Below are 24593 nucleotides of genomic sequence, written 5' to 3'. Positions count from 1 at the left end.
TGAGATTCTTGGGTCTTATGAAAAGCCAAAGGAGTCCAAAATAATCATTACACAGGCATCAGTGTCTGTGCCAGCCAGGCAATTGGTGGAAACCCCCTGGCCCATATCCACCATCAGGTACTGTTGGTCAGACCGGTGCCGGCTCCTGTGGGAGCTGCAGGATTCCAGCTCTGAATCTGAGGGTGAGGATTCACTCCCCGATGACCATGGGAGAGCGGTGCCAGACGGTACCAGCGAGTGGTGCCAAAAGGGGGGTGACTGATGCTGCGGCATCAATTGCTGGTTTCCCCTTCGACGGCACCTGGGGTCTCAGTGCCTTAGCTGCTCATACCTCCAGCGCTGGTTCATGCCTGGTGTCGGATAGTGGTACAGTAGGGAAATCAGGTCCTGTGCTGCCTGGAACATCTCTGGTATAGATGGAAGTGCCAGTCTTGTGTGCCTAGGGCTCTCTCTCAGAGGAGAGTCCAATGGCACCCTTTGGTCTCTTTCTTTCTGGCTACAGGGTTTGAACCCTTTACAAACTCTGCAGTGGTCACACAGGTGAGATTCCCCAAGGCACTTGAGGCAAGCTGAGTGGGGGTCGCTAATGGACATAGGCTTGTGGCAAGCCTCACATGGCATGAAGCCCTTAGACCGAGGCATGCTCCTGTGACAGGGACGGGAGAATCCCGTTAAGAGGGGTCCTACTTTATTACTACTAACTAATACTAACTGTAGCAATTAACTACTAATTTTTCAGCTATATGCAGGAAAAACAAAGTCTATCGGGGAGAGTACTTGCAAGAGCAAGAACGAGAAGAAGCTCCAGCAACCATGACTGGTGGAAAGAAGGAACTGAAAGGGTGGCAGCTTGGCAGATCCCTATATACGGTGCCATGAGGGCATGACTCCAGGGGACACCAGAGACAATCTAACGGATACCACTGAGGGAAAAACTTTCTGGCAGTGGTACATGCAGCACATGCACACCTACATTGGAATGGACATGAGCAAGCACTCGAAGAACATAAATATTGGTGAAGGATGAAGTCTACTGTGATATGAAGATACTCATCCTGTAAGATTACTGGTGCTAAAGCTTTTGGATGAACTCCTAATATTACTGATTGGAGATAGATTATCTATATCTTGTATATTACTGTCTTTTGTATGGCTAATCATGATCCCCAAACTGCATGATTTGTCCTCCACAGAGTCATTCTGAACTTGAGATTCTGGGTGCAGGCAAAAACACCTTCTCTCTATTCTACCATGAACTTCAAGGTTAATCTGAGTGATATCATGGTGAAAAAGAGAATGAGCATTTACAGAAATAGTCTTACTGAGGATCTTGGACAGGACCAGTAAGAGGAAGAGGGATCAGGAATATGTGGCTGCTGCTGAGTGTCCTCTGCTTATCTTCTCTGCCAGCTGGTCTTCTGGGCTGTCTAGAATTCCCATCTCAATCCCTTAACCTCTGAGGGAATGGTGAGGGGAAGTTCCAGGCACTGCTGAGTCGTATGGTGTTCTTTCCAACGGAACAGGGCCACAGCTAGGGAGGGGCGAGAGGGGCAGCTGCTCAGGGCACAGAGCCGGCATGGGCGCAAAAATGGGGCAGTACAGGATTGGGCTCAGCAGCATCAGCCCCCTGTCACAGTTACTCCCTCCAGTACCCTCCAAATATCCCCCAAATGTCCCTCCCAGCACACAGACACCCCTTCAGGATCCTCCCCCCGTTAGTGTGCTTTATTTGGAAATTTAAAATATGGTAACTCTAGGGGTTGCTCTGTTCTCACGGCCTTGGTTTCTGGAGCTGGCAGGAGCGAATTCACCTGCCAGCAGCTGCCTGCCCCCAGCTCCTGGGCTGGGCACCAGGCTCACATGGCTGAGCTCAGGCTGTGTGATTGCGAGCCCAGCAGCCAAGGGGAGCAAGGGGCGGTTCCACTGTGTGTAGGGAGTGTGGTGAGTGTGACCTGGCTGCAATGGAAGGCCCCTGGGCAGCAAGTGGGGCGTGACTGAGCTGCTGTAAGCAGGTGCCCAAGGGGAATGAGTACTCCAGGGAGCACCTTGGGGAGCATCTTATGGCAGCCAGGCTTCATGGACAGGGGCTGGTTGCAGGGGGTGTTGCTGGCCAGCACCAAGCTCCTTCGGGCAGAGACGAGAAGGTTTCAGGAGCTCGGAGCAGTGCCACCACTCTGCCTGGAAAGCGCCTGGCTGCGCAGAGGTGGCCTGACTTGGGAAACAGGGCAGGGAGGGCTGCCGGGCAGCCAGCCAGCACTTCGGTTTCCACAGCATGAAGAGCCAAGGGCCTGAGCAGACTGGGTGGCTTCCACCAGCTTCCGATCTGCTGGCCCCTGGCAGAAGGCAATGGTTTTCAAACTGTGGGGTGCATTTCACATGTAAGGTGCGCCCCTCAGTTTGAAAACCGCTGTGCTAAATGGGAGGCAGAATTCTGGGAGGGGGCGGGATGTGATCCTGCATGTCCCCCATATGGCACCTCTAGGGAGTGCAAATATGATTGATACCACAGATGCTAAAATGCTTTGTTACAGCTCTGCAACAGAGACCTTCCCCAGCTCCAGAAAGCACAAACCTGTCCTGCACTAATGACTCCACTTTTTGGCCATCATCCTTACTTTTCATTTTAGTTTTTTTTCCACAGAAATTCTCTTCAGAAATGCAGGAGTACTTCTGATGACAATGTTACAACACTACAACATCCCTTCCCCAATCAGCAGAAAGACAAATAGATCTGAGAGTCCATTTGAGTAGGGTGCCAATCAGCCATACTGGGGATTAAAGCATGTATCAACTCAGTAGAACTCTTAACTGCTATATTTCTCATATCTATCTTATGGTTTGGACGAAAGGGACCAAGTATTCTCTACTACATAACTTAGTTTGGTGAAGTCGGAAGTTATAAAATATATCTCTTCATAATGGAAAAATTGTTCCTAACATACAGATGAGAGACAATAGTTCAGAAAGATTCCAAGCACCTTCTCACTTCTCTTTTGAATATATTTATTCCATTTTTCTAACTGTTCTCTAAGTTTTCTGGATTTTCACTGAACAAGAAATTTTCAAAATATAAAATTTTAAACATTTTGTTTTTTTCTTTTTCTGTGCCTTTTTTCCTTTCTGCCACCGAATGAGATAGTGTGCTTGTCTAGATTTTTTTCCATTGTTCTTTTTTCCCATTTCTCTCTTTTTAAATTTAATTTTTCCTTTTGCCCCCTCTGACTTCTCAAATCTACTCAACTTCGGAAAAGTTGGAGAAGCAAAAGGAAAAGTAGCAAAGTTCAACTAACCAACCCACCCAACCCCTGAAAGTTATTCATATTATTGTATTCTGTGGCAAAAAGGGAAAAAAGAAGAAGGGGGGGGTGAAGAGGAGGAAGAGAGGAAATGAACATTTTAAAATTCAAAATAAAAAAAAAAAGTTTGGTAAAACCTTAAATTCTTCCACTTAAGACCTTGTAAAACAAACGACTACAAAAAGATGAATTTTGTGTGTGACATGTTTTTCCATTTTTCAGACAACTAATTGTAACATACTTTGTTTTTCTTCAAAATAGGTGAAGGTGCTGAAACAGCAAAATGAGACAAATGAAAAATAAAAATTTAATAAAATTAAAATATTTAGTCTCCTAAAATGTCATTTTATCAGATCAGATGCCAGATCCTCAGCTGCACAAGATTATCTACTTGCTACCAAGGAGGAGAGGAGAAGAGCAAAGATGGGTTTAAGCCACCTTTGCATACACCATGTCCTCAGTATAAATCTGGATCAGCCTGAGATTGGTTCTAAATTATGCTAGCTTGTAATGGCCAAAGAGCCCTTACACTAGCCAGGTATTACCAAAGCGCAACACATGCCAGTCACATCTCTTCTCAACTGCACCTCACTAAGCTGGCCTCTAGGGCATCAGAGACTCCTCAAGGGCCAAACTAAGGCAGCTTTCCAGGTCCTCTGTGCTTCTGGAGTAGAACAAATGGGCTGGGAGAGGGACCAGGACCTGTCTTTATTACAATAGTACAGTATTGTCGGAGAAAAACACAGTTCCCTAACTGTCAGTTCTTTCTCTGCTTCCACAGTATGAATCATTGAATTATAGAATATCAGGGTTGGAAGGGACTTCAGGAGGTCATCTAGTCCAACCCCCTGCTGAAAGCAGGACCAATCCCCAACTAAATCATTCCAACCAGGGCGTTGTCAAGCCTGACCGTAAAAACCTCTAAGGAAGGAGATTCCACCACCTCCCTAGGTAACCCATTCCAGTGCTTCACCACCCTCCTAGTGAAAAAGTGAGGCCAAATTCCCTCTTCAGTGAAACAAGTTTAACTGAAAAGAGACCGAGGATCCCTATTTTTACTGTACAGAATGTTATAAAAGAAATTACTATTTGAATAATTTAATTAGTTGAGAAACAATATATAATTATATATGGAAAGACCACATGCTAATGATTGCACATGAAGGCAGAAAATTAAGATTTAACTTTCAACCTTAACTCTATTTCCTGATAATTGAATGCTTGATTTTTCAACATTAATGTCCTACTACTGTTTGTCTTTTCAATGGAATAATTATATTGGTAATACGATGTCAATGTATTTGGTTTCTCCAAGGCAACTGTTGGAATACTTACCTTGCGACATGATTAATTACTGGAGCAAAGTTTGTTGGTCCATAAAGCTGTACAGATTTTAAACTTCTATAATATGCCTCCATTACACCATCAATTCCATTGCAATAGGGATTTTGAGGGTTTCCATTCTAAATAGTTTAAGAAAATTGGATAAGATTAATAACTGAAATATTAACACTCAATCAAAATAAGTATTATCACAATATACAGAGAAAGTTCTAATATGGTATTTAACTGAAGATTTTGTGTTCCTTTGAGGTATGAAACAAAAGACTAATACTGTATGAAGTGTTGTTGCAGCTGTGTCAGTCCCAGGATATTAGAGAGACAAGGTGGGTGAGGGTAATATCTTTTATTGGATCATGTTTTGGAATATATTACTACTTAATAATTTCTTATTTAAAATATTTCAGGAAAAATAATATGGTGGCCAGACCCCAATGTAAATACAGTTGTCATGAATATAGGGGGAAGGGTAGCAACCTTTATGTATGTTTGGCAGCTGTACTGGATTGCCTTACCTGTAAAGGATTAAGCAGTCCAAATAACCTAGTTGGCACCTGCCCAGAAGGACCAATGAGAAAAGAAGATACTTTCAAAAACAAGGATTTGTTTTTGTTCTGTGTGTTGTCCCCTCTCTGGATGGAGAGAGAAGCCAAGCAGGTACAATATCTCCTGAAATAATCCATATACCTGGAATAATCCATCTAAAACCACAGAAACTGTGAGTAGGTCAAGGAAATGCATTAGGTTATCTTTTGTTTTGTCTTGTGAATTTCCCTATGCTACAGAAATAGTTTCATTCCTGTTTTCATAATTGTGAAGCTGAGCCCAGAGGGGAATCCTCTGTGTTTTAAATTTTTGTATTACCCTGTAAAGTTACCTTCCATTCTGATTTTGCAGGTGTGATTCTTTTACTTTTTTCTTTATCAATAAAGTTCTTCTTTTAAGAACCTGATTGATTTCAGTGTCCTGAAGACAAAGGGTCTGGGTCACACTGCTAAGGCAACTGGTTGGTATATTATTCTCAAGCCTCCCCAGGAAAGGGGGTGAAAGGGTTTGGGGGGATATTTTGGGGGGACAGGGATTCCGAGTGATCCTTCCCTGAATTTTTGTGTAAACCACTTGATGGTGGCAGCAAAATACCGTCCAAGGACAAGGAAAAGAATTTGTGCCTTGGGGATGTTTTAACCTAAACTGGTAGAATATAAGATTAGGGGGTCTTTCATGCAGGTCCCCACATCTGTACCCCAGAGTTCAGAGTGTGTGTGTGTGGGGAACCCTGACAACAGTATATAAGTGTAAGGGAAGCTGTAGTTTTATTGCCTTCAGTATTCTGCTCTGTACTGGGCAAACTGATCCTGAGCACGATTGGACCTAGTGCACAAGGGGGACAAATGGGACCTGTGAGCTCACTATGTTGGGAGAGACAGGACTGCTTGGAATTCTTGTACTTGAGACTAAGCTTTTTGGGGCAGGTTTTTTTTTACTAAATCTTTACAACACCTATCGCACCAAATGCCTATGCACAATGGGCTGCCAATTTGGAGGGACCTATTTATTTGTTTCATAATATGTAAATATGTCAAATCCCAGTTTAAGATTCCATACTGAATCTCAGGGCTGGTAGTTAGAAAAAAAACTTAACTTCTGAAATGATTTGATTTTATGAGCCAATTGTCCAGATATAGATAACACCTGCAGGCCTCAATCATGATGTTAAACTTCTACCACCACCAAGCACTTGGTGAATACTCTTGGGGTCATTGAATACTCAAAGGGCAGTGCATCTTATACTGGTAGTGACTGAAAGGACACTGAGACATATCCTGTGTCTTCTCTTATTGAAATGTAGACATAAGCATCTTGAAGATCTAAGGCCCCAAACTAGTCCTCCAGGTTTAGAGTAGTGATAATACTTCCCAGAGCAATCATCTAGAACTTTATCTTCACAAAGTATTTGTTTCATTTTCAGAGTGCACAGGACACCATTCTATTTGGGAATAAGTTAATACCAGAAAACACCTTTTCCTTCAGTAAAGTTCTGGCATCACCTTCTATGGTACCTATACTCAACAGTGCAAAGATCTCTTCTTGTAGTTTTTCTCATGAGATACAATGGGAGGGGGGCTTTGGCATTAGATCAAACTAGAGGGAACACTGCCTCCTGTGAGATGTACAGATTTCAAATATGCCCTTGCGTGTGTTAAGAATAATAACTATAATTCCTTCTGGCCTTAAATCAGAAAAATCTACCAATCTATTCCCCTATCAAGGACAGAACCAAGGTTACAGTATGTACCTTTGTTTACCCCTAAGTAATGTCTATCTCAATCTAACCAAAAATAATAGGAAACCAGCAATCCACACTTCATCTTGACCGTGATAATACACTTCACTGAGATAAGTGAAGTTTGAATCAGAATTTTCCAGGGAACTGATCTGGAATGTTTAAACAATATATTTTAACTATGCTTGTGCAATGGATTAATATTGAGACCATTTTATACATTTATATATGAATGGAGTCTTTGAATGGCTAAACAAAGTCCACCCAGAAGATTAAACAAGGATATAGAATATATAGAAAAAGAGGATGTTTTCCTATGCAGACAAACCCATAATGTTCTGAGAGTTAACCAAATCACAAAGGAGTATGAAAACTATAGAATTTATGCAAGGTAGAAATAACTTAAATAAATAAAAAATAAATTAATGGAGATATCCTATCTCCGAGAACTGGAAGGGACCTTGAAAGGTCATCGAGTCCAGCCCCCTGCCTTCACTAGCAGGACCAAGTACTGATTTTGCCCCAGATACCTAAGTGGCCCCCTCAAGGATTGAGCTCACAACCCTGGGTTTAACAGGCCAATGCTCAAACCACTGAGCTATCCCTCCCTCTTGCTGTCTGAACCAAAGAAACTGAAGGTTACATGGGCCAAAATTCCTTATACCCCACAGAAGTCCAACACGCGTTTTCACTCCAAATTAAAAACTGTACTGTGTCTGCCTTATCAATCAGCTATACCATCTTTCTATATGTGGATAATTTGTCTAGGTCCTTCAATATTTCTTATTTTATTGTAAGCTTTGAAGAATGTGAAATGAAAGATATTAGGTATATGTGATGGTACCTCCCATAAGGCTTTATGGAAATATGCTTAGAATGTGTTTTATGCTACATATGCCATGTAACATATCTCAAAGGTTATGATCTACTGAATCTATTAATCCTATTTGTATGCATGTATCATTTTTTGTATTCGAAGTTATGAATATTGGCTGTGTACTGATTTGATTTCTAAATAACCGTAGTAGAGCATTTGGTCAGTTCCTGGAGAAAGAAATGTTGAAGTTAAGTACCTAATCAAGAGACACTTAAAGGACAATGAATCTTGGAATGCTCCAATCCACATAAGAAGTCTACTTGAGGACGTTCATGGTAGCATGTGACCCATGGCTGCTACCTGGTAAGAAACTATGAGTCATGCATGGACATGTGACTTTCCCAGGTGACTCCTAAACTCCATCTTGGAGCTGGACTTTGCATAGGAGAGGGGAGGGGTCTCCACCCACAAAAAGAAAGTCTATTTAAGCCCATGGGAGACCCCTCCATTTTGTCTTCAGCTGGCTAAAGAGAGATCCTCTCCACCCCCCACAATACTTGAAAGAAACTGGAACAAAGGACAGTGTGCAAAGGGTGTGAGTGATCGCTGGACCCAGGCTAAAAGGAGATTAGTCTGTAGAAGGGAGCATTCTGGAACTGGTGAGGATCTTATCTGTATTCAGTTTGATTAAACATAGATTTGCGCGTTTTATTTAATTTTGCTTGGTGACTTACTTTGTTCTGTCTGTTACTACTTGGAACCACTTAAATCCTACTATCTGTATTTAATAAAACCACTTTTTACTTATTAATTAACTCAGAGTATGTATTAATACCTGGGGGAGCAAACAGCCGTGCATATCTCTCTATCAGTGTTATGGAGGGCAAACAATTTATGAGTTTACCCTGCATAAGCTTTATACAGGGTAAAATGGCTTTATTTGGGTTTAGACCCCATTGGGAGTTGGACATCTGAGTGTTAGAGACAAGCACACTTCTGTTAGTTGCTTTCAGGTAAACCTGCAGCTTTGGGGCAAGTAATTCAGACCCTGGGTCTTTGTTGGAGCAGACGGGAGTGTCTGGCTCAACAAGACAGGGTGCTGGGGCCCCGAACTGGCAGGGAAGGCAGGGGTAGAAGTAGTCTTGGCACATTGGGTGGCAGCTCCCAAGGGGGGTTCTGTGATCCAACCCGTCACAGTATAATCAAAGAACGTATGACCATGTTCACCAAATTCTGTGGAATTAGAAAGGACTGTTTTCTTTCTAAATTATTGTTGCATTGTAGAAATTTTATGAATTATATGGCATAAGGAAGCACAAACACCTAAGCCGTGTATAGTCTTAAACTATTAAAAAATTCTTAAAAGGGGAATTCTAATTAATAGGGTGCTCAATACAAAATACAAACTTTGAAATGAATAAAATGTAAAAAACCTCTGACAAAGAATAGAACCAAAGAAATTTGTTATATATCAAAACTATCTACTGGATATCAATGGAAGTAGCAGGAAAACTGGGGACTAGAAATCAGAAAGCTGGTTAACAAGTGTCCAGTAGAAATAAAAAAGCTGCCAACCTCCAATAATCCCTGAAAAGAAGGTATAAAACTGGAGGTCACCAAGTGGAACCTCAGATTTTGCTGAACTCATCAAAGAACCTGTCGAACTCCAGACGTGCTACCAGACACTTGTACTTGCCATGTGGACAGCTTCTCCCTGCCTCCATGGTTACCAAGACTTAGAAGAAAGAGAGAGATTTCAGAGGTTGATTTATCTTTGTCTTTAATATAAGTAACGAAATGTTATCTTGCTAAGTATGCACTCTTTCTAGTGAGACCTCAAGGAACTAAATTTTAGGATTTTAACTAAGTAATGTTTGTGACACTGCACCCCATATTTTTTGCAGTGATATTATTATGATATGATTATGACATAATTATAATGTATTTTATGCAAGATAAGTCATGTGAGGTGTCATTGGAAAAGTTACGAGTAGCTGAATGTCATATTTATTTGCATGTATCATTTTTGTATCTGAAATTATGAATATTGACTATGTACCTGTATTTCAAATGTAATTACACCGGGGTAATGCCCACTATGCTTTCAATCTAGGTAGTGGGTGTGGAAGAGCCTATTCAGGGCAATGGGCCATTAAGAAATAAACAATAGGCCTTAAGAGAAGCTTATCTCCCACCTGGGGAGCTTTCCTGAGAATGCTACAGACAGACTCCGAATAATGTCTACTATGACTCTACAAGGACATGTGATGAGACCATGTCTCTAGACTCCATTTTGGGATGTCAGTATTTTTCCACAGACTGGTGTGGGACCCAAGCTTTGGGAACAAAGGGTTCCCACCATATGCAAAAGCTAAATAAGGCAGGGAGTGACATCATCTGGTGTTCTTCATGTGAGGAACAAAGACTGAACTGGCGGAAGTGCTGGACCCAGGCTAAAGGGATTTTTAGCTTGTGAAAGAAACACCTGGGAATTCCAAGCTGCAAAGCAAGTGCAGCTTGCTCCTTAAGAATCTGTAGCCTGCTTGTATCGTCTCTCAGGGTGAGAATCTGCTATTCATATCCAATTTATTTAGTATGTTAAGCTTAATTTGCATTTTTTGTTTATTTGCAAAGTTAATCTTCTTTGATCTGTTTGCTATCACTTATAACCACTTTATATCTATCTTTTGTAGTTAATAAACTTGTTTTTGCTTTATCTAAACCAGTGAGTTGGAATGAAGTGTGTGGGAATCATAACCCAGGGGCAAAGGCTGTTTCATATTCCTAACCACATTGAGGGAGGGGGTAAATTTTATGAGCTTACGCTGTGCAGCACAAGACGATATAAAAAACAGTTACCTACCTTCTGTAACTGTTGTTCTTCGAGATGTGTTGACCATGTCCATTACAAGTAGGTGTGTGTGCACCGCATGCACAGTTGTTGAAGGTTTGCCCCTAGTGGTACCCGTCAGGTCGGCTGTGCAGCCCCCTGGAGTGGCGCCTTCATGGCGGTGTAGATAGGTGACTGCTGACCTGCCATCTCTTCAGTTCCTTCTTGCCGGATACTCAGAGATGGGAGGTGGGTGGGTCTTGGAATGGACACGAACAACACATCTCAAAGAACAACAGTTATGAAAGATAGGTAACCATTTTTCTTCAAGTCATTGCTCATGTCAATTCCAAGTAGGTGACTCCCACGCAGTCCCCTGGAGGAGGGGTCAGAGTTCACAGATTTGCAGACTGAACCACTGCTCTACCAAATGTGGAATCATCTCTAGCCTGCTGAATGATGGCATAGTGAGAAGACCATGTCGCTGCCCTGCAGATATCCTGAATGGGAACCTGTGCCAGGAACGCTGCAGAGGAAGCTTGCGCTCTTGTGGAGTGCACTGTCAATGTTGGAGCTGGTATTTTTGCCAGGTCATAGTGTAACCCATACACCTCCTGCATGTAGTGGTGTCCCATCTAGTGGCACTGAGACTACTTAGACAGGGAGAGATTAAGGAGTTTGCTCTACAGCCTTAGCTAACAGCTAGTTGGCTTTTAGCTCATGTGGTAGAGACTCATGCACTAAGCTCCAGAGGTCCCAGGTTCGATCCCCCTGCCAACGACCGGGTTCTGTTGGCGATACAATAGCACGTCCTGATACAGGCCATGATCCAAGAAGAGATTCTATGGTATGAGACAAGAAGACCTTTCATCCTCTGGGCAATGGCAACAAAGAGCTGTGTTGACCTTCTAAATGGCTTTGTCCGCTCAATGTAAAATGCTAGCGTGTCTAACATCCAGGGAATGGAGCATGTGTTCCCTGTCATTAGCATGCGGCTTGGGGCAAAACACCGGCAGAAAGATGTCCTGATTTGCATGAAATTGTGAAACTACCTTTGAGAGGAAAGCCGGTTGTGGTCGTAACTGTACCTTGTCCTTATAAAACACTGTATAAGGGGGTTTGGATGTCAGAGCCTTGAGCTCAGACACTCTTCTGTCCGATGTTATAGCCACTTGGAATGCTACCTTCCAAGATAGGTAAAGGAGAGAGAGCAAGTTGCCAAGGGCTCGAAGGGAGAGCCCATCAGCCTAGAGAGCACCAAATTGAGATCACATGGGGGAATTGGCTGTCTTACTTGAGGGTACAGTCTGTCTAGACCCTTGAGAAAATGGCCAACTATAGGTTTAGCAAACACTGAGTGGCCTGCTGAGCTGGGGTGGAAAGCCAAAATCGCAGCGAGGTGAACCTTTATTGATGATGCTGCCAACCCCTGCTGTTTTAACTGGAGTAAATAGTCCGGGATGCAGGGAATCGAGGCCTGCAATGGAGGAGTGCCCTTCTGACGCGACCAAACTGAAAACCTCTTCCACTTAGCCAGGTAAGCGGTGCGAGTGGAAGGCTTTCTTGCTGCCAAGGAGAACCTCCCTAACAGAGTCTGAGCATGCAAGCTCTAACGGGTTTAGCCATGGAGTTTCCATGCCGTGAGGTGGAGAGACTCCAGGTTTGGGTGCTGGAGGCAGCCGTGGTACTGGGTGATCAAGTCCAGAACCAGGGGCAGGGTTATAGGCGTATCCATGGACATGTCCAATGTATGGTGAACCAGTGCTGACATGGCCATGCTGGTGCTATCAAGTTTAATGAAGTTTTGTCTTGTCGGACCTTGAGGAGGACTTTGTGGATGAGTGGGAATGGTGGGAATGCATACAATAGGTGCCCGCAAGCAAGCCCTGGCTGCGATTCAGGAAGGAACAAAACGGTTGACGCTTCCTGTTGTGCCGTGTCGTGAACAGGTCTATCTGTGGAGAGCCTCACCTTTGGAAAATGCTGATGGTGACATCCGGGTGAAGAGACCACTTGTGGCTGTGAAAGGACCTGCTGAGGCAGTTGGCCAATTCGTTCTGCGAACCCGGAAGGTACGAGGCATCCAATTGTATCAAGTGGGCGATGCAAAATTCCCACAACTTGAGGGCTTCCTGAGGAGCAAGCACCCCACCTTGTCTGCTTATATTGAATATTGCTGTGGTGCTGTCTGTCAATACTGAAACACATCTGCCCTAAAGATGGGTTTGAAAAGTCTGGCAAGCAAGGCACACTGTGCGCAGCTCCTTTATGTTGATATGCAGTGAAAGTTCTGCCTGGGACCAAAGAACCTGAGTCCTGAGATCGCTTAAGTGCGCTCCCCATCCCATCGCTGACACATCTGTGACTAATGACAGCGTTGGCTGAGGTTTGGAGAAGGGTATTCCTGCACATACTGTTTGTGAGTTGAGCCACTACCGAAGGGACTCAAGAACCTGAGGGGTAAGAATGATCAGTCTGTCTAGGTGATCTTGGTTTAGTCTGTAAACTCGGGCCAGCCAAGCCTAAAGGGGACAAAGTCGCAGTCTGGCATGCTGTACCACATATGTGCAAGCAGCCATGTGTCTGACTAATTTTAGGCAATTCTGCACCGTTGTGGTGGGGAATCTGCTAAGATATTTTATGATGGCACTCATGGCGAGGAAACGAGCTTCCAGAAGGAAATCCCTGGCCTGGGTGGAGTCTAGCAGGGCTCCGATAAACTCTATCTTCTTAGTGGGGGTTACAGTTGACTTTGCCATGTTCAGAATGAGGCCAAGCCTGAGGAACGTCATATGCACCTGGCTCACTTGGTCCTCCACTTGGGTTTGAGATTGGCCCTTGATTAGCCAGTCGTCCAGGTCGGGAAATACCTGCATCTGCTGCTTCCATAGGTAGGTCACCACGACCGCCATGCACTTGGTGAACACCTGAGGGGCCGTCGAGAGGCTGAAGAGGAGGACCTTGAACTGATAGTGGAGATGGTTTACAACAAATTGAAGAAATCTTCTGTGGGATGAAAGTATGGAGACGTGAAAATATACCATCGAGGGCGGCATACCAGTCCCTTGGATCCAGAGAGGGAATGATGGAGGCCAGGGAGACCAAGTGGAACTTCAACTTCTTCATGAATTTGTGGGTTTCACAGGTCTAAAATAGGCCTGAGTCCACCCTTAGCCTGGGGGATTAGGAAATAACGGGAGTAGAAACCCTTGTCCCCAAACTCTAGAGGGATCTCCTCTACTGCCCTGAAATGTAGGAGTGTTTGCACCTCCTGTGCTAGAAATTGCTTGTGAGAAGGGTCCCTGAAGAGGGATGAGGAGAGTTGGGGGGAAGGTGGAAGGGAACAGAATTGGAGAAAATATACCAATTCTACCGTTCTCAGGACTCTCCGGTCTCAGGTTATTTGCGCCCAAGCATAGGCGCCAACTCCGTGGGTGCTTCAGGGCTGGAGCACCTATGGGGAAAAATTAGTTGGTGCTCTGCACCCACCAGCAGCCAAGCTCCCGTCACCCCCAGCCTCACCTCAACTCCTCCTCCCCCCCGAACACACTGCATCCCCACTCCTCCGCCTACCTCCCAGCGCTTCCCGCCACCAAACAGCTGTTTGGCGGCGCTTAGGACTTTCCAGGAGGGAGCAGGGAGGAGCGGGGATGCAGCGCACTCAGAGAAGGAGGCGGAGAAGAGGAGGGGCAGGGGCGGGGACTTGGGGGTAGGGGATGAGGTGAGGGTGGTGTAGGGGCGGGGCCAGGGGCAGGGGTCGAGCACAAACCAGGAACAGTGAAAGTCAGTGTCTATGGGCCCAAGCACGGTAGAAATGGGATAGACGGTTCACAAAAGGTGGGGAAGGATCCGGGATGTGCGAACCTTAAAGAAGTTTTTTTGGAAGCTGGAGACTGCCTCATCGAGCCCTGGCCCTGGTCTGAGGAGGACTGTGGGGGCTTTCACCTATTACTTCTGCTATAGTCCTGTCTCTGCTGAGAAGGGTAGAAGCGAGGTGGGGGGCTGAAGCTTAAAATGCTTCCTCTTCGGGGCTGGCGTGTGGAGGGCCAGGGATTTTATGGTTGCCCAAGATTCTTTTAGGCTATGAAGCCTAGAATCTGTCTGTTCTGCAAACAGACCCGAGCCGTCAAAGGGCAAGTCTTGGATGCCCTGCTATACCTCTGGTAGGAGGCCCGAGACCTGCAGCCACGAGCTTCGGCACATAACAATGGAAGTGGACATTGTGCGGGTGGCCGAGTGCGCCGCATCCAATGCGGCCTTGCAATTGTCTTATCCTCCTAGAGAACAGCTCCCAAGTCACATCAGGAGTTTGTTCGGAGGAGCTCTTTAAACTTGGACAGAGTTCCAAGAATTAAAATTGTAGCGACTGAGCACCATTTACTGATTAGCAATTCGAAGCTGGAGGTCCCCCATGGAATAGACCTTACAGCCTAAAAGGTCCAACTTCCTTGCCTCTTTGGATTTTGGCGTAGGACCTTGCTGCCCTTGCCTTTCCTTGGCATTTGTCTGCATCCACGACAAGCGTGCCTGGTTGAGGGTGGGTGAAAAGGTATTTGTACCCCTTGGAGGGTACAAAGTATTTCCTTTCCATCCACTTTGCCATGAGAGAAATGGAGACGGGGGGTTGCCACAGGGTCTTCATGGTGTTATGAATGGTGTTGATCAATGGCAAGGCCATCCTTGATGGCCCTTTTGGTGTCAGAATATCTACCATGCAATCTATGTCTTCTGATACCTCCTCTGCCTGAAGACCTAGGTTTTGAGCTACTCTTCTAAGCAGCTCTTGATGGGCCCTACTGTCCATGGCTGGCAAAGAGGCAGATGAGGCCACTACTGCCTTGTCTTGGGAGGAAGATGAAGAAGCCCCCATGGGCATATGTTTCTCCTGACCCTCCAATTCTCAGGGTTCCTCCCTCAGTGATGTCGCCTGCATGGTGGCAGGCACAGTACCGACTCCACCTCGGTGCCGGGCTCCTATCCTTTTGGAGGTTCCCTCACCATCGAGGAAGATAGGGGGCCCCCACCTGTCCGAGGCTATGGACAGGAACCTGGAGCTCGGACCTGGGGCTTGATGGCCCACCCAGGGGGTCCAGAAAGGCCATTACATTGGAGCCTGCCATTGAGGATGCCAGGGCATCGTAGGGACCTGGTGTGCCTCCTCTCACTGGGGAATGACGAGAATGGTGCCAGCTCTGCCCGGAGATGTCTGACTCCAGCTCTGAGATCGAGTCCGACCTTGAGGACCACAGGGGCGCCATGCAGGACGGTGCCGGGGAGTGGTGCCCAAGTGAGGGGGACTGTTGCAGACTCATGGCTGGTTTGCCCTTGGAGAGAACTGGCCCCTTATTTGGTGCCAGTGCCGCTGACTGCTGGGCCATCAACTCTATGAGGCCTTTTGCAGCCTCAAATCTGTCTGAGACAGATGGCAGGTCCAATGTCCCCATTTGGCTCTCCCGCGCCAAGGAGTCCAATGGGACCAGACTCGACGGTTCTGCCTGAGTGGTTAGAGTCAATGGTGCTGGTTTTGCCTGAGCAGGAGCTGAGTATCCCGGCACGGGACGCACTCCACGAGCACCATCGCGTTCTACTACTCTGACTGTTGGCAAACGCCCACTCCCAGCTCTTCTTTGCTTCTTATGCGGCACCAGCAAGTGTGACCCATGCCAAGAGGCTGCCGAACTCATCTTCGGTGCCAGAGAGTGGCAGTGCTACAAGTCTCTGGGTGTTGGGTCCTTTGCCAGAGCCACGGCCTTTCGTACTGAGGACAGTGCGCTCCGCACCGAAGTGCTGGGTTTCGATGCCAACACGTTCTGTGCCGGCTGGGGACGAAGAGCTGACTTCATAAGGAGAAGCTTAAGTCTGAAGTCTCTCTCCAATTTTTGTTCTTGGGCGGAAGCGCCTGCAGATTTTACACTTAGTCTGATGGGCCTCCCCCAAGCACTTTAAGCAGGAATCATGAGAATCTTCCCTGGGCATAGGCTTCTGACAGGATGCACAGGGTTTGAGGCCTTGAGATCAAGGCATGCCCCAGTCCCCGAAGGGGAGAGCGTGGTGGGGGAGCAGCCCCCAACAAAGCCCCTTAACTATTAACTAACTAACCACTAAAACTAACAATACTATGCTAATAAAACTATTTACAAAACAAAGAAAGAAAATGCTAGGGAATTGCTTGCCCGAGGCAAGAGAGAGAGAGAGACAGAGAGAGAGAGAAAGAGAGACACTCCAATGACCATCACTGGTGGTAAGAGGGAATTGAAGAGGCGGCGGGTTGGCAGGGACCTATATACACCGCCATGAAGGTGATATTCAGGGGGCTCCACAGCCAACCTGATGGGTACCACTAGGGGAAAACCTTCTGACTGTGCATGCAGCGTGCTTGCATCTACTTAGAATTAACATGAGCAATGACTCGAAGAGGAATTTTAGATTTATACTCCAGAGGGGGTGCATGTCTGAGGAGCTGGGAGTTGCCTTAGCTGTAGCCTTCCTATGCAGGGGCTGGTCAGAAAGCCTGCATGCAACTGCAGCTGGGTGTGTCCCTACTGTATGTATGCTGGTGAAAGTGCAGGCTGGAGGGCTCTGCAGCTTGTCACAGCAATATAGTGTGAGGGGGAGCCCAGGCTGGTGGATCAGGGGGCTCAGTGGTACCCCAGTTCCAAGTGGCACCACAGGGGGAACCCATCACAATGCTGTATGCTTGTTTCTCCTTGGTAAGTCCAAGGAAAGTGTCCTAAGAGGAATCTTTAAGAAAAAACTTTTAGGTAATTGCTTTTGATGCTTTAAATTTGTCCATTTTAAAACAAACTAGAAGTAGGAGGGACCACACTCATAAGAGTGACTTAAGAAGAAGTGTAATGTTACTCCTTGGAGAAATACTTTGAAGCATGATAAATGTATTAGAAATGCCAAAGAAATTAATGATTATAAGTAAATTTAATAAGACATTTTAGCGATTTTATGCTCTATGAAATAACTGCTTGAACCCAACACTGGTCTACGTCAATAGCTTTCAAGACTGTATGTTGTGCTCCGTAAATGCCTGGAACATCTGGTACCCAAAGAATCTATAAATCTCTTTAAACTGTTGACTATAAGCCTTGGTGGTTCTTGGCAAATTAACAAAACTTTTGATTGATTAAGAATAACTAAGGTTATGTCTACACTTAAGAGCTGGGGATGGGATTCTCAGCTTGCACAGACATACTCGCACTAGCACTCCTTGAGCTAGCATGCTAAAAATAATAGTGTAGCTGGGGTAGCACAGGGAGTGGCAAGCAGTGGCATGGGTTAGCCTTGCTGAGTACATACCCAGAATTCAGGCAGGTTTGCACTCAGCACAGCTAGCCCATGCTACCAATCACCACTGTCCATGCTACACTAATATTCTTAACATGTTGGCTCAATGAAAACTAGTGTGAGTATGTATGTGACATGGGAATCATACTCCCAGCTCCAAGTGTCGATATCCCTAAGTGTCCTGATTTGAAAAGTACTGTCTAAAGCAGGGGTGGGCAAACTATCACTCGTGGGCCGGATCTGATCTGTCCCTGCAGCCCCGGGGGCAGAGGGGAGCAGATGGTTCTGTGTGCTGCCCTCGCCTGCAGGCACCACTCCCTGCAGCTCCCATTGGCCAGGAACAGGGAAACGCAACCAATGGGAACTTCGGGGGAGGTACCCGCAGGCGAGGGCAGTGCACACAGCCCCTCTGCCCCCCTCCCCCCAGGGGCTGCAGGGACATGGTGCCAGGAGGGGAGCAGCACGGGGCCAGGGCAAGCAGGAAGCCTGTCTTAGCCCCACTGCGCACCGCTACCACCCCAGAGCCGCTCCAGGTAAGCGGTGCTGGGCCGGAGCCCGCACCCCAACCCCTGCTGCACCCCTCCTGCATCTCAATCCCCTACCCTGAGCCCCCAACCCCGAGCCCCCAACCCCCTGCCCTGAGCCTCCTGCCGCACCCCTCCTGCACCTCAACCCCCTGCCGCACACCAACCTCCTGCCCTAAGCCCCCACCACACTCCTGCTGCACCCCAATCCCCTGCTGCACCCCTCCTGCACCTCAACACCCTGCCAAGCCCCCTGTCGCACCCCGCACCTTCCTGCACCCTAACCCCCTCCTGCACCCCAAGCCCCTACCCTGAGCTTCCTTGTATACCCTGCACCTCTCCTGTGCCCCAACCCCTTGCCCTGAGCCCCTTCCTGCACATTGCACTCCCTCCTACACCCCACAGTCCCTTCTGCACGCCAATCCCCTGCCCCAGCCCTACATTCATGGCCCTGCATGCAATTTCCCCACCCAGATGTGGCCCTCGGGCCAAAAAGTTTGTCCATCCCTGGTCTAAAGTATGAGATGACCTTAGAAGAACCTAGTGTAAATTAGTTAGCTAATGCTCTCTGGACTCAATATTAAATTTCACTCAAGTATCAGCTAAAATATTTACCAAATTGGCCAATCTAGTTTGTTAGATTTCACCTTTAAAATCTAACTGGCACCCAGGCAAATTCATAAATTTGCCCCCTTCTCCCTCCTTCACTTTTACATTAGTAATTTGATTATCTGTAGGATCCTTCAGTTAGAAGATTTTGCCTTTTATACATGTACAAATTGGGACACAATTAGTCCCCAAAAAGTGGGACAGATGGAAAAAGATGACTTTGGTGTGGGATTCTTCTGGAGCCAACAAGTCTATCATGTCCTCAGACTGGATGCCTAGAAGCAGCAATAATTGTTTGTCAAGCTACTGCAGCTGTGGGCTAGGAAGATTATCTCTCCCTCCTCTTTTGGGGTTTAAAGGACCTTCCTGACTATTTGGGCTTTCTGTTTATAACTTAATCCTGATGAAGACTACTGAAACTGCTCCCTTGAACATGAAAGTTGTTTGCTTTTGAAAGCTGGATGACCCAACTGGTAGAATATTTTTTTCTGTTTTATTGCCTGTTGTGATCAAAATACAAAAAAAATACATCAGAAAAAGAGGCCAGAATTCACTATTGTACTCTCAAAGATTTTCTGTATTGCAAGGAATTCAAGCATACATACAACCACAAAACAACTTTGTTAAACATACAAGAAAAGTTATTAAAAATTGAATTCCTATGTATTTTCTTACCAAAGCAAATTCATGTGATACTCTTCCATCTGGGGGCAGCTTAGCCCCAAAACCTAGAGCAGGAAACATTTTGTCACTATCATAATCTTGAATGATTTCACCTACTGCTTTCAGTGCCATGCCATAAGCATTCAGTTGGTACGGGTTCATATAGTGGAGCGAGGTGGGCTGTGCAGGGTTACCTGTTAAAACATAAAGATCAGATGTATCTTACAATGGATTCACTTGGGAATGCAACTCAGCACTGAAGCTGGGAAAGTGTCCTTTTTCCAGGGAAAATCCAAGATCTGCAACTTGGTAGACTAGGCTATCAAATGACAGAGTGGTCACAGAATTGACTCTTGTCCGGAAGATGTTCATTGCAAATAGTCTCACATAAGTCTGAAAAGCTCACTATTTCACAAACATGAAGGAGGAGATTTGAATAAAATTGGAACATACAACTGAGTATTCAGATAGGAAAAGCAAAATGTTTATTAAAAAGGCACAAATTTTGCTTATGAGCAGATAAATGATTGGGCCTAGACATTACAGCACCTAAAGTGAATAAAACCTAAGAACTCTATAATCAATATGATAATACAGCAAACACCTTTACTTCAAAGACAAATGGATATATGAAAAGGAATCTCACTGACAAAACAGAAAAGGTTACTGGAACTCAATACAAGGGTGGGATTCAAACCGACAGGTAGAACCTGCAGCTTGTCAGTGATGCTCAAGCTTTGACAGACCATGAGTGACTGACATACTAAGCTAAAGATGTAAGCATTTGACTGTCCAATTTCTCTTACCACCTCTAAGTATATACCAGTCAAGATTAGTTTTACTTATACAAAGATATGCTTTCATACCATATATATTATTCTTGATGAGCATCTCTCTTACTTTTCCTAATAAACCTAGTTTATTTAAACTTCTTGTGATCTTAAGACTGTTTTGGGATTATTTACAGAGAGCTATTCTGGGAGAGGTAAAGTAACCTTTTATCTCTGAGGAGAAGTAATGAAGGGGATCTGTAACCTAAGTCCATTCAAGATTTTTGTTCAGAAGCAAAGAGTAGAGATCACTGTTTTATAAAAGTGCAACCAATGCCAAGGTTGTGTTTGACCCAGTACATTACGAAATCTAATGACAATGACCTAGAGTCAAGTTACAGGGGCCTAAGGTAATAATATGTATTTATAAGTTGAAGACACTACATAAAGGTTTTCTTTTTGCTCAGGAAAGACAACTCCTGAATTTTCTTAAATTCATCTGCCATAGTCTTGCACTGCTTTTGTAATGCTAGGGTGGTTGTGATTCATGGTCATGTAAGCAGCGATAACCCCTCCCGCCCCTGATGCAAGTGGTGAAAATGGGAGAAGTCTTGGCTCTTTTCCCAAATGCTTTTGCTGGCATAGCTCTGTTAATGCACAGGGAAGCACACCAATTCACTCCCTCTTGCTACTCATGACTGAACCTTTAATTTATGGGATAGCTTGATTTGAAAGCTCAAACCTTCCCCTCCAAAAATCCCAGAGCAGACAAGCATTTTCAAATTTTTCTTGAAAAAAGAGTTCAACACAAATTACGAATTACCCAAGTCTGCAATGCTCATATTTTAGATGCCATTATCCAACAGTTACCAATAAGTGAGGTTTGTGGGGCTGCAGCCAAAGAAGGAAGCACTAAGACATGCTTTCCCTATTTGTAGGGTTACCATATGTCCGGATTTTCCCAGACATGTCCGGCTTTTTGGGCCTCAAATCCCCGTCCGGGGGGAAATCCCCAAAAGGCGGACATGTCCGGGAAAATCGGGACATGCGGGGCCGGCGGTGCTGGGCCAGGGGCCGGGGGTGCTGAGCCGGGGGCCGGGCCGGCGGTGCTGGGCAGGCCGGCGGTGCTCGGCTGGGGGCTGGCCCAGGGCCGGCACCCCAGGGCCCTAGCCGACCCAGGCTGGAGACGCTGGGGGGGGCCAGACTGGGCCACGCCTCCTCCCCCCACCCCCTGCCCCTTACCTGCTTCAGGCTTCCCGCGAATCAAATGTTCGCGGGAAGCGGGGGGGCGGAGTTGGGGTGGGGACTTGGGGGGGGGCGGAGTTGGGGCGGGGCCGGGCCCCGTGGAGTGTCCTCTTTTTGGACACTCAAAATATTGTAACCCTACTATTTGCATCCCTGGAAACCTGCCCGTGGCTGGTGCTTGGTGCATCATAGCACTTCCTTCTTTGGCAGCACAAAACTGCCTGTGTGGGTGCAGCCAGGGAAGGAATCGCTGAGGTGTATCAAGCCCTGGGAGAGGTACTGTGCAGCCTTGTGGGTCCTTAGTACTCCTGCTCCCTGTGGAAAGCCTTGGCAGCTGGGCTGCAGCCCCCCTGTCTTGTCAGAGTCCTGGTGCTGCAGGATGGGAAGGGAGTCTGCAGGCAGAGTAGCAATGGGGTGGGAGACTGCAGCCCGGAGCTGGGTCTTTACATAGGAAGCAGGGGTTCTGGGGGCCTGAAGGGCTGCATGGTACCTCTCCCTATACTTTCTGGGGTGCACTCTGCCGTGGCACCAGGGACCCAAGCACCGCATGTTCCAACCCTTCCTTCCCTGATTGCAACCCTGCAGCAAATTTCCAGTGCTGCAGCCAGGGAACAAAGTGATGGGACATGCTGAGCATTGGCTGCAGGCTGCTTCCTTCCCTGGCTTCAGCTCACAAACCTTCCTGTGTCAGGGGCTTTTTACAAGCGGTGGTATTAGGGCCCCATAGGGCTGCATTGAAAAAAAAAATTCAATCAGTGGCATATTAGTAACCAGAAGTTGTCAATATCATGATTGTTAATAACCGGCATCCACTGTACATGTTTTATGTTTCACTGTACATGTACATGTCTTTTAAAATATCAAAATTATTTCCCATATGTGCTAGCGGAGCACAAGGTATTCACATTTTTAAAAGTAGCCTTTAATTTTGGGTAGGACTGTCAAGAGATTAAAAAGCTTAATAGCTATTAATTGCACTGTTAAACAATAATAGAATACTATTTATTTAAATATTTATGGATGCTTTCTACATTTTCAAATATATTAATTTCAATCACAAAACACAATACAAAGTGTACAGTGCTCGTTTTATATTTATTTTTGATTACAAGAATTTGCACTGTAAAAAACAAAAGAAATAGTATTTCTCAAATCACCTTATACAAGCACTGTGGTGTAATCTCTTTATCATGAAAGTTGAATTTACAAATGTAGAATTATGTAAAAAACAAACAAACCTGCATTCAAAAATAAAACAATGTAAAAGTTTAGAGCCTGCAAGTCCACTCAGTCCTACTTCTTGTTCAACCAATCGCTCAGACAAACAATTTTGGTTACATTTACAGGAGATAATGCTGCCCTCTTCTTGTTTACAATGTCACCTGAAAGTTAGAACAGGCGTCTGCATGGCACTGTTGTCGCCGGCATCACAACATATTTACGTGCTAGATGCGCTAAAGATTCAGATGTCCCTTCATGCTTCAACCACCATTCTAGGGGACATATGTCCATTCTGATGACGGGTTCTGCTCGATAACAATCCAAAGCAGTGCGGACCGACGCATGTTCATTTTCATTATCTGAGTCAGATGTCACCAGCAGAAGAATGATTTTCTTTTTTGGTCGTTCGGGTTCTGTAGTTTCCGCATCGGAGTGTTGCTCTTTTAAGACTTCTGAAAGCATGCTCCATATCCCGTCCCTCTCAGATTTTGCAAGGCACTTCAGATTCTTAAGCCTTGAATCGAGTGCCATAGCTATCTTTGGCAATCTCACATTGGTATCTACTTTGCTTTTTATGAAATCTGCAGTGAAAGTGGTCTTAAAACAATCAACATGTTCTGAGTCATCATCCAAGACTGCTTATAACATGAAATATATGGCAGAATGCGGGTTAAACAGAGCAGTAGACATACAATTCTCCCCCAAGGAGTTCAGTCACAAATTTAATTAACACATTTTTTTAACAAGCATCATCAGCATGGAAGCATGTCCTCTGGAATGGTGGCCGAAGCATGAAGGGGCATACGAATATTTAGCATACTGGCACCTAAATACCTTGCAATGTCAGTTACAAAAATGCCATGCAGATGCCTGTTCTCGCTTTCTGGTGACATTTAAATAAAAAGAGGGCAGCATTATCTCCTGTAAATGTAAACAAACTTGTTTGTCTTAGCGATTGGCTGAACAAGAAGTAGGACTGAGTGGACTTGTAGGCTCTGAAGTTTTACATTTTTTTTTTTTTTGAGTGCAGTCATGTAACAATCTACATTTGTAAATTGCACTTCCACGACAGAGATTGCACTACTCTACTTGTATGAGGTGAACTGAAAAATAATATTTATTTTATCATTTTTACAGTGCAAATATTTGTAATAAAAATAATATACACTTTGATTTCAATTACAACACAGAATACAATATATATGAAAATGTCAAAAAATATTCAAAATATTTAATAAATGTCAATTAGTATTCTATTGTTTAACAGTGCAATTAAAACTGTGATTAAGCAAGATTAATTTTTTTTAATCGCAATTAATTTTTTGAGTTAATCGCGTGAGTTAACTGCAATTAATCCACAGCCCTAATTTTGGGTATCTTAATTTTTGAGTTTTCAGCTTCAGACATCTATAGAGGTCCTGATTTTCAGAAATGTGGAGCACTGGCAGCTAACACTGACTTCAACTAGAATTGTGGGTGCTCAGCACATCTGAAAATCATATACAAGACACTGGCTCCAAAATTAGAGGCCACAATTCAAAATTTGGGCCTAAGGCTTTGTTGTACATTACAATTTTTAGTCTAGTTGTAACTTGAGTTAACGGTCAATTAATTTGAGTTAACTAACCTGATTATAAATGTAATTGTAGACAGTGTCCACAAATGTTTATTTCAGGACATAAAGGTTTGTTCCTTGT

The 24593-nt window shown here is 45.1% G+C and overlaps 1 protein-coding gene across 13 annotated transcripts in view; it reads right to left on the bottom strand.

Annotated features, from left to right (window-relative positions):
- The window catches only part of CPNE8 (copine 8), a 276759-nt gene that overhangs the window by 48291 nt on the left and 203875 nt on the right, over positions 1-24593 (bottom strand). For 9 of the 13 annotated variants that reach the window (XM_005286837.5, XM_065554427.1, XM_042848634.2 and 6 more), the window contains 2 exons: positions 19673-19854; positions 4632-4759 (listed from right to left, as the gene is read on the bottom strand). In XM_005286837.5, coding sequence (XP_005286894.1) covers positions 4632-4759; positions 19673-19854 — 310 coding nt within the window. The remainder of the gene's footprint in view (positions 1-4631; positions 4760-19672; positions 19855-24593) is intronic. The other 4 variants (XM_042848628.2, XM_065554409.1, XM_042848629.2 and 1 more) reach the window with 3 other exon arrangements.

This window comes from Chrysemys picta, chromosome 1 (genome assembly GCF_011386835.1).
Source record: "Chrysemys picta bellii isolate R12L10 chromosome 1, ASM1138683v2, whole genome shotgun sequence".
Classification (NCBI taxonomy): Eukaryota; Metazoa; Chordata; order Testudines; family Emydidae; genus Chrysemys; species Chrysemys picta.
The sequence above is the reverse complement of the archived record's forward strand: the minus strand, read 5'-3'. Positions and strand labels throughout refer to the sequence as shown.